Below are 13,287 nucleotides of genomic sequence, written 5' to 3'. Positions count from 1 at the left end.
ATCATCGCTCCAAATTTCCCCCCAAAATTTTCACTCACATATTCGCACAGATCCTACTCTCAAGCTCTACATACCCTCCTATAAAAGCACATTCTCAATTCACTCATCAAAAACAAAAAAATCACCTCTGAACTCTCTGCAAAAACGCTTGCAAAATCACCCTGCAACTTACCCAAACAACCTCACTAAAAGCTCTGTTAAAGAGTGTTTGAGCTTCTCATTGAGGCTTGAATCAACTCTGAGCTTAGACTCACCATCCCCTTTGCATATCCAGAAGCACCAATCAACTTTAAGAAGTTGAAGAAGGAGAAAGTTCGTAGCAGAAGGAAATAAGTAAAGAGAAGAATATAGCAGAACTTACGTACCTGAAGGTGGTTACTCGCTGGAGTTCTCGTTGAAAACCTGAAAATTATAGGTTTTGGAAAGCTATTTTCTTCCACTTATTTTTATTTATCATGTTTATTTACATTGTTATTTGCATTTTTATTACTTTCCCTCTTTCAATCATTGTAAAAACCTTATAACTGTGAAGAATATTGAATTGGATTTTTTAGGGTTTGTTGGGGGCAAAGGGAGATATGTATGATTTATGTTTGTGGTTGTTGCTTTAAGTTTAAATTTGTGATGAGGAGAGAAAGTTCAGATGGGTTTCTGTTGGTGAAGTTGGGTTTTGATGCGTTTTGGTAAAAATCTAGAAAACAAGATAAACATATTTCTTTGTTCATCTTGTGTTCTTCTGTTTTCCATACGTTTGATCCAAAATATTTTTAAATGTGAGTGGTATTTTTTATTTGTATTCAGACGAGACTAGAATGAGGAGAGAGAACGAGATTGAGAAATGAGAGTGGGGGTTCACCATCCCTTTTTTGATCCTCTCTCATCTATATCCACTGAGACACGTAGCGCTATTGATGCCCATGGGTTTGGTAACTAGTGCTTGACTAGGGATCCCATACAGGGAGCCCCACCCTGATATTGTGCACCTTTATTGCCTTCCCTTATATCACATTTGATCTCTTTAGTAGGCTGGATCAACAAAATAAATTTGAGTAAATTCTTTTGACTCTCTTGACTCTCTAACTGGGCTTAGCGCCCTTAAGCCTCCTGGCTCTAGGCCAGGTTGTTTTCCACGCCCTCTTTCTTTCTATTTGATGCGTGTTATGTTTTTTTTTTTGTTTTTTTTGTTTTTGTTTTTTTCTTCTTTGGTTTTGTTTGTTGAGCCTGTATCCCATGATGTTGCTTTACTTGTCACCCTTGATTTCATGCACCCCATTCCCTTTCATTTGTTTTCATTTTTTAATTATCATTTTATTTTATTATAAAAAACAATTTAATAAATAAAATCAACATTTTTAAAATAAAAACCCTTGATCAACGTCAAGCTTTTTCAAAATCAAATTCAAAATCTTTTTACTACCAAAATCAAATTATTTTTCAAAACATCGCGAACCAAAATGATTGATTGATATCATGTCCTTTTAAAACATAAGCATTGCAAGAGATTTTTCGCAATAAATAATCAGATGAAAAAATATTAGTTAGACGTAATTATCCTTCCTAGTCCTTGAGTATTTGGATGATGGATGTACTTAGCCTACCATTTGAATACTCATTTTTCATTCAAAACACATTAAATAATCGAATCTAGTTCATTATTTAGTGGAAGAAAAAGATTAGTTGGACGTAATTATCTATCCTAGTCCCAAGTGTTTGGATGATGTCGTACTTAATCTCCTGTTCGAATATTCGTCTTCTGTTAAGGAAACGTGACTTAATTCGCCTCAAAATTTTCATTATTAACTTGGACGAAAAAATTAGTTGGACGTAATTATCCATCCTAATCCAGAGTATTTGGATGATGGTCGTACTTAGCCTATCTTTCGAGTACTCGTCATCCACTTAAAAACATACTCAACCAATCAAACTATCTTTTCTCGCCCCCGTGCGATCAAAAATCTTTTCACAAACAATATTTTATCTATTCTACCGCGATACAAAGAAATTCTTAAGCTTCCCCACGTAAGCATACAAGCAAAGTTTAACCGCAAGAATATGATCTAATCATTCTTTCACTAAAATCAACCAATAAACATGTGGTTTTTTACAAAGAACTATGTACATTTGAATTCTCCATGACACCAAGGGATACTTAGGAGCAAGATTCAACATCTCGTTAAACACTATAATAAAAAATCTAAAAACACCTTTGTCTTTCTAAGAACTACGTAGCTTTGAATTTCTCATCACACCAGAGAATACGCAGGAGCAAGACTCGCAATCTTGTCAAGCACCCTAATAAAAAAATCTATTTTTAGTCCCTATTTACTTATTTACATAACACATAATAATAATTAGAATAAATCAAATAACGAATGACAACACTCTTATTTGCAAATCTAACTAAATGGTTTCCATTGAGTACAACTGATATGAGGGGTGATAATACCTTCCTCTCGCATAATCGACTCATGAAGCCAAATTTGATTGCGATGATCATTTTATTTTTTATTTTTAGGGTTTTATAGATATTTTCCCTTTCATTTTGGAATAAATAAACTTTGGTGGCGACTTTTTTATCATCTCGAGCGTGTGAATGCCTGTGGTATTTTTTTGCACCGTGACAGCTGGCGTTTCTACTGGGGAAAGTTCCATAAAAGAGTCAAGCCTAGTTTAGTTTGATTTGTGATGAACTCTAGATTTGTTTACTTGATTTCTTCTATCTTCTTTTCTTTTAGTTCCTATGTGTTATTATTTACTTATTTGTTGTATGGTTCTCTTGTTCTATTGTGGATATTCTGGTCGCTTGAACACATTGTAAGGTATGCTCTACACCCGAGTCTAGAGAAGAAACATAAGATAGGATGATAGTTGCATAATATTGGCATATTGGATGTACTTATATTGTTGGGTTGGCATGTAAACTTCACTTAGAGTAGATCCTCTTGAGGATATTGTTGTTTGGCAAGTAATTTGCCGAAGGCAGCAATATTTTCATGTTGGGTCCATGACTATAAGAATCTTTTATAACCTTAAACCCATGACTATTAGGATTGATGGTTGCATAGTGTCGGCCTTCCGAACATACTTGTCTTGTTGGGTTGGCACAAAAACCTCACTCAGAATAGATCCTCTTGGGGGTCGTCCAGCAAATAATTTTTCCAGTGGGGGAAATATTTCCAAGAAAGATCCATGACTCTGAGAACAGTGTCTACAACCTAAAAGTCGATGGTTGCATAGTTTTGACCTAATGGATGCACTTCTCTTGTTTTGTTGGCATGAAAACCTCACATAGAGTAAATCCTCGCATGGGTATTATCGTATAGCAAGTAATTTTGCTAATTGTGTCGATATTCATGTGTAGGATCCATGACTCTATGAACCTTCTTAAGCCCTAGAGCCACCTTGATCAGCGTGTGTAAAGCAATGAAAATAGATTTGTACTTGGACTTGTTTGGAACCACCTGGCTCTATAAACCCAAAACATGCATAACATTGCATTGTATACATAAAATTTTTTTAGCATATGTTTTTATTTTCCAGGGAATCTAAGAACTTAGGTTGTGAAGCATTTGAAGTTAAAATGAGTTCATAAAGAAGAAGTACACTTCCACTCAAGTTCAAAGTCCCCAGAGTAGAGGCTTAAAAGCCTTAAGTGTCATGCTAATCACTATCTACGAAGAAGTTTACAGAAAAGACTATGGGAAAATACTTGGACTATTGATAGTGAATGTAAATATAGGAGAGCTTGTCTCCTTAGCCCAATATTATAATCTCTCTCTCTCTCTCTCTCATGCTTAACCTTTCAAGACTTCCAATTGGATCCTATGATAGAAGAGTTTGAAAGATTCTTGGGTCTCTATCTGTCATAGCCATTCACAAGTCTAGGTAAGACTTATACGTAAAAGATGATAGCCTTGACTTTGAATCTTACTATAAAAGATGTGGCAGAGAACTTAGATGTTAAAGAGGATGTTCAAGGGTTTTAAAGGAAATTTGTGGAAGCCACAGCCCTGGAACTAGAAAAATCTAAAAACTGGAAAGTATTTAATGTTATTCTAGACCTTCTCATAAATTGGATTGTACTATTCCCGAACATTGATGATTTTGTGGACTTCCCGACTATCAACATCTTCATGGCTAAGAACCATGTTCTTGCTCTTCTCGCATATGTGTACTACTACCTCCATGTAAGATATAAGAAGAAGAAGGGGATGTTCATGTGTTGGGATTCATTACTATAAACTATGCTTACATCTCACATGCCTTAAGAAGGTCCATTAATCGTAAAAAATCTCAAATGGTCTCAAAAGCTAGAATCTCTTACTTCCAGTTATGTCCTATGGTATAAACAAGAGTGGGAAGTTAAGAACTTTATCCTTAGCTACGAAGAATTTTCTAACATGTCTCTCATAGGATCCCGAGGGTGAATCAAGTATAACCATGTCTTGTCCATGAGAAAACTCGGGTATCCGATGGATAGTCTACCTGAAGATGGGCTATTGAAAGACTTTATCTTACATGACATAGGAGCAGAAGATCCAGTAATGCTGAGGAGGATAAGAAGAGCCTGGGGAAGGGTCAACCGGAAAGGAAAGGATTGGGGTAAAAGGAATTATGTGGCCATGGAACCCTACTGCCAGTGGGTGAAGAAAATGGTGCAATAAATCAAGCTACCTTTCAGCACTGAGATCCCTATTCCATCCCATGTGCTTGAGCCTACACATGTTCCAATAGAAGAGGATGATGAGCTCAAAGCCATTATCTCAAAACTTGAAAGGGAAAACTAAGAGTTACAGCTAAAACCTAATCGGGTAACCCTTGAGAGGAATGAGTTAAGGTTTAACCTTAGCCAAAGAGAATAGCAGCTCAACAAGAATGAAGAAACGATTGAGGATGAAAGGTGAAAATATAAGAGAGTTAGTGAATTCCTAGCACGGGCAGGTTCTGATCTTGGCTTCTGAAACCAGTAACTAGATGAAGCTCAACAAAGATATGGGGAATGGAGAAATCTCTGGGAGAAGACATTGAAAGGACAGAAGGCAATGAGAGAAGGGTTCAAAATTAGAATCCAAGAGCTAACCAAATTGCTAAAGGAATCTCAATCCATTGCATCTCACGAGTGTCATCTCTAGGAAGAAGTTGATAAGACATCCAAAAATATCCCTATTAATTTAAATAAGACCTAAGAAGAGCTGAGAAATCTCAAAGCCTACAATCACCATCTAAAGGAAGCCTATGAAACTTTGAAGAGCGAGGGTAGACAATGGGAAACTAAGGTCCAACATATGGATGGTCTCATACAACAAGACTAGGACACAATCCTACACATCTACCAAGAGTCAACGATGTGGTATGGAAAATGCGTCCAACTAGTAGAATTCACCAATGGCCTGATACAAGACATGCCTAGGAAGCTAAGGGATGCCTTTGACGAAATGAATCACGACAACACTCCAACAACTATTTTTGACTTTATCATGTCTTGTAGAATCATGATAAAGGATTTTAGGGTTGAGTTAGAGTTACTTAAGAAGGCACGATCCAATGACATGTCTAATTGGCCTTCTACTTATATTATCAATGTTTGATTCTTCAGATTATCCTGGTAAAATCTATGTTTGATTCTTGAGATTAGTCAATCGTAATCTCTATTTGGTTTGTGATTTTATTAGTAAAACGATCTGCTTGGTTTGATGGATCAACCCATTATAAAATCTCTCATATGTTGTAATAAGATTTATAGGCATATCCTTAAAATCTCAAGAAATTTTATTAGTGGAACTCTCAAGAATAAGTTCTTGGGGAGAGGAGTAGGTAAAATGGTAGGCTGAACCTCTATAAATCATGATCAATCTCTCTATCTATATCTCTTTATTTGCCGATATTTAATTTTTCTTCTTCCCATTTTTTTTTTAATTTTCCATTCCTTCATCTCTTAAAAAAATCATTTTTCTACTTTTAGATTTATAGTCAAGTTAAAATCTCACTGAACTTAACGTAACACGACCATTAACACTCAAATATATATATATATATATATATATATATATATATATATATATATATATATATATATATATATATATATATATATATATATATATATATATATATATAATATATATATATATATATATATATATATATATATATATATATATATTATATATATATATATATATATATATATATATATGGAGAGAGAGAGAGGGAGAGAGACTGTCTGATGTTTCCTCTTTCACATAAAACATTAGAATATGCATTACCCCCTTACCATCTTTCATCAAATTACTCATTTTTACTTTCACCAAAAAGATTTCATTTTTACAATCCAAGTAAATTCATATCGTTTGACGTAGAAGGTGAGTTAGTGGTGCCCATATCCAACCATACTTAGTATTCATGCTTTTAGACTTTTGATCCCTAAATCGCTTTTGCTCTTCATTTTTGTTCTTATAAAGGGATATGATTGTTCTTTATAATTTACAATTATGACTATACCCAATTGTTGTTCCAATTTAAACATGTGATATGATCTTCTCTAAATGACTTCAACCAATGGTTCCTCTCCATAAGTTTCACCCATTGCTGCAAAAGAGTTGAACTAGACAGCAACGCAACCATTGAGAAATGCTAATAAAGGGATTGTATTGGACGAAAGCATGTTATAGAAAGTCTCCACAACACATATCTTCATTGTAAAGAGTATACTACATACCTCCTAAATGACGTCTTGATTTCTCTTAGCCATTGAAAGATGTGTTCCTCAAGGTGGTTGCTGAGTCGAGATCTATAGGTGCTTGGGTTTGATTGTTACTTCTTCCTTGTTGCACTTTTATGGTGGTTAAGCCTTATAATAGGTGGAATCTCATGTATGGGTACAGGGGGAAAATGGGGATGCCTTCCTTATTTAAGCTCATCCCAAAATCCCTAAAAAAATAGGGTGGGGCGAGCATATTTAAGTGTGCAAGCCTAAAACCTTGATCTGCCCCATAAAAAATGAGTGTGTGGTGGGTTGGGTTCGCGAGCATTACATCTTTTAAGTCTAAAAGTAAAAAACTATGTTAATTTCTGTGCTCGCAAAAGTCTATAAAAAATGGGGTGGGCGGGGCGAGACCATTAGAGAATGCCTGCCTAAAACTTTGGTCTGCCCCACATAAAAGTGCGGGCAAAATGGGCATGCCCAATAGACCAGACCCGTTTTGCCACCCCTATGTATGGTAATCGGAAGGACTTACAACAACATCACATTTTGGAGTGTTTATTTACTTTGAGGGATTCATATGGTCTAGCCAAGTTAGTTGATATTGTGTTGGGAAAATATGAGCAAGATAAGTCAGGCCATGAATGAAGCTCATATTAAGGAGAAAGGTGCAAATGTGAGCTCTAACGTCAAGCAATGCCTTCACAATGATTGTGAAAGTGTTAGGTTATCCAATGTCGTCCCCTATAATTCATATACTATGAAGGCTTTGAAGGCTAAACACGCGTATAAACCATATACCTCCTTGCCGACCACCTTGTTCTCTGAAGCTCCTCTAGTGTATGAAGTTGATACTATCTCTAGGTGCATTAAGTCATTCGCCAACAGGACTTCATGTGGTATAGATGGTTTGCGAGAAAAAATTTTATTGGATGCACTGTATGGAGAAGGTCTAGTGAGTCTTGAGATATCTTATATGCAATCATTCTAGTTGTTAACCTATGGTTAGGAGGGAGATGCCCGATGAGTTTGGTTGAGTTTGTTACCTCCGCACTCTTGACACCGTTATTAAAGCCTGATGATGGGATACGAACAATTGTTGTAAGCTTCTTCTTCATGCATGGTATCCTGATGATGGGGCCATCATATGGGATTCAGAGGAGGTGGCTAAAGCCATTGACACCATTCAGGAGACTGGTCCAAGATAAGGTCTTGAATTGAATAATCATAAAACTAATCTTTTGGCCTTCGTGTTATGGTAGTAAACTTCGTGGGGAGTTGTTTCCTTCAAACATTGAGAGGTCGGTGTTGGGGATGAAGTTTCTTGGAGAGGATGTTAGTTAGGATGAAGGTTTTTATGTAGGGGTTTTCCATGAAGAGAGCAACCAAGGTTGTTGAGTTAATGCATATTTTGCCACATCTAAGGAATCCTCAGAGTGAGCTTCTTCTACTTCATTCTTAAATGGGTATCACCAAACTCTATTCTAGCCTTAAAATGTGTCAATCTAATCATATGGAGAAACCAACTATTTGGTTTGATAAAGAGTTGTGAAGGGAGGTTGAAGACATCATGGTTGGTGGAGGTCCTTTCTTTTGGGACCTTCAACGGAGGGTATCTTGTTTACCTATTAGAGTTGGAGGATTGTGTTTGCACTTAATAGTAGAGGTTTCCTCAATGCATTTGTGGCTTCTAGGGCCCAATCTAGGGGTTACATGATCATATATTGAGAGACATTGGGATATATGGTATGGACCTTAATTTCGACAAAGCTTTAGATGGTCTTAGTGTTGTGATTCCAAAGTTTAAGCTTAGCAGTTTTACTAGAAATGATGTTGTCCCTCCTAAAGCACAACATGTGTTTGGCGAGTGCCTTTTTTAGTAAAAGTGTTCAGGACATGAATGTGAAGTTTGACATGACAACAAAAGATAAAACTGTTTTTGGTTGTTTGCAAGCAACACATGCCCAAGATTTTTTCCTTACTATCCTTTTTGATGATATAGGACAACATATGTCCCTGGTAGAGTATTGTACCATCCTTAAATATCGACTTATGATTTCCTTATTTCTTGTTGATCAGGTTTGCCTTGTTTTCCATAAGGCGTGCTTAGATACATTTGGGGAAGACACCATTCGCTGTAAAGAGCTTCTAGGATTCAAATACCGATATGAATTTGTTAGGGATGTCTTATTCGGTATTTTTCATCGTGTCAGGATATCTATGAAGAAATAGGCGCATGTGAATTTCTTGACTGATCCACAAGAGAGGGGATCGACAATTAGGTCAACAAATGTTCTGGTGTACATGTGGGTAGGAGGGAAATATGCATGTGTAGACTTGACTGGGGTTTTCCCACTAGTGGGACTGAGGACTTGAGGTTTTACTGTGAGACAGATAACTCTCAAAATCGCTTCAAGTAAAGTGACCAAGCATGAAATAATGTGTTACGACAATCAACATACTTTCATACCATTTGTATTTGACACTTTTGACTTTCTAGCACCATAAGCAATAGATCTTTTACAGAGAATGAAAAGGCTCATGCATAGCAGTATTGTGTCTCCTAAGACAATGAATGTAATTTTTAAGAGTATTAATTTTGCCATCCAAAAAGGATAGCGACGCAACCTTTGCATGTTTTCCTGTTATTTTTGTTCAAGCTTTATCATATTTATTAAATTAATCATAAATTTTCAATATCACACCCCTCACCCCTTCTTATATTAAGAGTCACGTGCTCAAAAACAAAACTTCAAAAGGCCAACGGACACCAAATTCACCAATAAAATCGACAACACAATCGATTCTCAATGGGAAAGTTATCAATCCAGTAAAGGGAATATGTGTACACAACGTTATGGTTGACAAAGAAAAAAGCGGTGTGTTTGTGAAAAGTATTAGACATTACATGTTATATGTTTATACAAGAATGTTATTCTTACATCCATATTTGACATCAAGTAATTACACCGTATACACTGTTTATTGTATTTATACGATGAACAATATTTTTTAAAATAAAAATATATATATTTATGTATATTTACAAGAACAGTACGTGAATAGTATTGTGAACAATACTTCATGAATAGTGTCTTTAAGTAGTGAAACAATGTTTGTTACTAAAATCTAAAAAATTGGTTAATGAAGTGATGAAGTTGATTAATAAACGCCCAAATATAAAGATAGTTTTTTTAGTAAAACAAAATTGATAAGTGAAAAGTAAAAAATTTATTAATAAAATTATAAAGTTGGTTAATAAACATTCAGATATTAAAAATAACTTTTAACATTAAACAAAATTCGTTAATAAAATATAAATATTGGTTAATAAAATTGATTGATCATATAATTTTATATCAATATCTTTTAATCAAAATAAAATAAAATAATATTTTTTAAATATTATTATAATATTTCTATTGGTAAGCAGAAAAATAGAATGTAGATGGTGTAAAAGTATTGGTTATAATTTTATATGACATAGTAGTGTGTTCACGTTATAATTATAATTAGTATATATTCTGTGTCGGGTGTTAACAAATTTTGAATTGTATTCGACAAATATAGAGATCAATTTGCGGTTGTGCAGTAAGAAGGATATTAATCTCCCTATAAAAGATACTTAAAGTAGAAATAATCCTTACAAATCTTTTATAATTAGGAACAAGTGGAATATTTGGTTGAGCATTGTTCGAACAAGTCAATTTGAGATTGCGTCCTCAAATGTGTTTAGTGTCACCTCAATGAGTTTAGAGGCTAAAAGTAACAAAGTTTCATTAAACTTGAGTCAAGGAGCATATGAGATACTATTATCTTAACTAACTCGGCTAATCAAATGTCTAATTATTCATCATAATCAAGTACAAAGTAAAAAGGATGTCTAAAAAGTTGACATATTTAACTTTTACTTTTAATTATATATATATATATATATATATATATATATATATATATATATATATATATAAACTTTTTACGTACTTCTTTTGTTTATATTATGTAAAGAGTAATTTGTGATCATATTATATTTATAATTAGATTGTAGTTTTTAAAAACCTTTTTAACAATTTAAGTCTAAAGTTTTAACTTGTGATGCTTAGCTCTTGGTTAAATGGTTGAACATAAATTTGATTCGTCAATCTGTACTATTTAACAATATTACATATATAGTTTTAAATTTAATATCTTTCATCCTATATTATTGATATTATAAATAATTGACGAATCAATGATTGAGAATATAATTTTTTGTGTCAAAGCATCATTTCGATAGAGTCTGTTGTCAAAATGCTATGCGTAAATTTTTTATATAGTTGTCAAAATGTTGAAAAAATGTGTCATCGACAGAAACTTAAGACTTAGTTTTATTTTGTGTTTTTAGCTGAGTTAGGTTAGTTGGAGATTGCTTGGTGGACAAACAATCTCAGTCTATAAATAGGGAGTTACCTTATCATTGTATTGATGGAGTTACATATAGAAAGACTGAATAAACTTCAGTTTGAAGGCAGAGAAAAACTCTACATAAATATTCTCATTCTTCCCCTTTTCTCTCAAACTCTAATTTCTCTTTTCTTCCCCAATTCATCTTTTCTCGCCTTCTCAAATTTTTGTGCAACAGAATCATCTTGCAATCCAGGTGTGATTGATTCACTCGAGTTAAGAATGAATGATAAGAGGAGTAATAAATCAGAAAGTTTGATTCAGAATCTCCAAGTTTTGGTGAAAATCCAACATCAGGAAATTCGTCGAAATTCAAACATCTAGTATCTAGAGCACTGACTGTGTAATTCTTGGGAAACATAACGCGATGAATAATCCGAACGAACATTTTTCAACAAGTCTTCTAATTCGGAATGGTAAAAATTATAATAACTGGTGTAAGAAAATGAAGATCATATTCTATTATCAAGACATGTGGGATCTTGTGAAGGAAGGAGTAACTTTACTTGCAGGAAACGTGATAGATGAAGAAAAGGTTGCACGCAAATAATTGAAGAAGAAAGATTATAAAGCCCTCTTTATAATTCATCAATGTGTTGATCCAAACCATTTAGGAAAATTGAGTGATGTTGAATCAATGAAAGAAGCATGAGAAATTTTGCAGAAAACGTATGGAGGCGCTGAGAAGGTGAAAGAGGTGAGGTTACAAACTCACAAAAGAACATATGAAATTCTTCAGATGGAAGAAAGTGAAAGTATAACTGATTTTTTCACCAAGCTTGCGAAACTGGTGAATCAAATAAAGGTATGTTGAGAAGTGTTGACATTAAGATTAGTTGTCGCAAAGATCTTGAGGTAGTAGCCATAGAAGAATTGAAAGACTTGTAAACATTGACAAAGGAAGAGCTTCTAGGGACACTTGAATCTTATGAACAAAGAATGAATAAAAGAGCTGCAAGCAAGTTGAAGAGTGATGTGGTTTTGCATGCACAATCAGTAAGAGAAAAGAAAGGCAAAGGAAAATGGTTCGACTACAAAAGTAGAGGAGGCTACAATAATTCGACTGGTAGAGGAAACCAACAAGAAGGAAGTTCGTAGAATCAAAGAAGACCATCATACCAAAGCAACCACAGAGGTGGTGTTGCAACTAGAGGAAGATATGGTGGACGAAAACCTGACATAAGTCACATTTAGTGTTTCAATTGTCAGAAGTATGATCACTATTCTAGTGATTGTTATGAAAAAAAATAATCAAGAAAATGATGCAAATATGGAAAAACATGAAGAAGAAGAGATGTTACTGATGGTCACAACAAGAGATGAAGAAAAACTCAAGGACCAATGATACTTGGACTCAGGATGCTCATCACAAATGACTGGTAGAAAAGATTGGTTTGTCAACATAAAATCCTCGACGAAGAACATGGTGAAAATTTCGAATGACAATACTCTAACAACTGAAGGTATTGATGATGTTCTGATCATGAGGAAAGATGGAAAAAGGTCAGTAATTTCCAATGTATTGTATATACCAGGTATAAAAATAATTTGCTCAACATAGGGAAGTTGGTCGAAAAGAATTACAAAGTGTCGATTGAAGACAAGATGATGAGGTATCTTGACTCAGGTGGAAGGTTAATCTTGAAGACTCCCATATCTCAGAATAAAACCTTCAAGATTGAATTTAATGTGATGGAGCACAAGTGCTTTGCAACTACATCTAACAAGGATGAATGGATATGGCACTACGTACTTGGTTATCTCAACTTCAAAGACACCAGAGGTCTGAAAAGAAGAAATATGGTTTCAGGGTTACCAGAAACTTACATATCAAATGAAGTGTGTGAGGAATGTGTGCAGGCAAAGTAGGACAAGAACAGCTCCAGCAAGGGTGCAGGAAGCAAGTCGAAGGCAATTCTTGAAATCACATATTGTGACCCATGTGATCCTATCTAGGTGGATTAGTTGGGAGGTATCAGATACTTTGCCACATTCATAAATAATTTTAGTCGAAAACTATGAACTTACCTGATCAAGAAGAAAAGTGAAGTGATTGAGGTATTTTCCAAGTTCAAATCTATGGTCGAAAGACAAAGTGGTCGAAAGCTTAAAATTCTAAGGACTGGTGGTGGTGGACAATA

General features: G+C 34.6%; 1 protein-coding gene across 1 annotated transcript in view; it reads left to right on the top strand.

Annotated features, from left to right (window-relative positions):
• LOC127082397 (beta-adaptin-like protein C) overlaps window positions 1-12,244 on the top strand; it is a 40,220-nt gene extending 27,976 nt beyond the window's left edge. The window contains exons 3-4 of the mRNA XM_051022633.1: window positions 11,811-11,951; window positions 12,047-12,244. Of these exons, the coding sequence (XP_050878590.1) occupies window positions 11,811-11,951; window positions 12,047-12,244 (339 nt within the window). The remainder of the gene's footprint in view (window positions 1-11,810; window positions 11,952-12,046) is intronic.
• The last annotated feature ends 1,043 nt before the right edge of the window (window positions 12,245-13,287 follow it).

This window comes from Lathyrus oleraceus, chromosome 5 (genome assembly GCF_024323335.1).
Source record: "Lathyrus oleraceus cultivar Zhongwan6 chromosome 5, CAAS_Psat_ZW6_1.0, whole genome shotgun sequence".
Classification (NCBI taxonomy): domain Eukaryota; kingdom Viridiplantae; phylum Streptophyta; class Magnoliopsida; order Fabales; family Fabaceae; genus Lathyrus; species Lathyrus oleraceus.
Note: the sequence above shows the minus strand (reverse complement) of the source record. Positions and strands in the feature narration are given on the sequence as shown.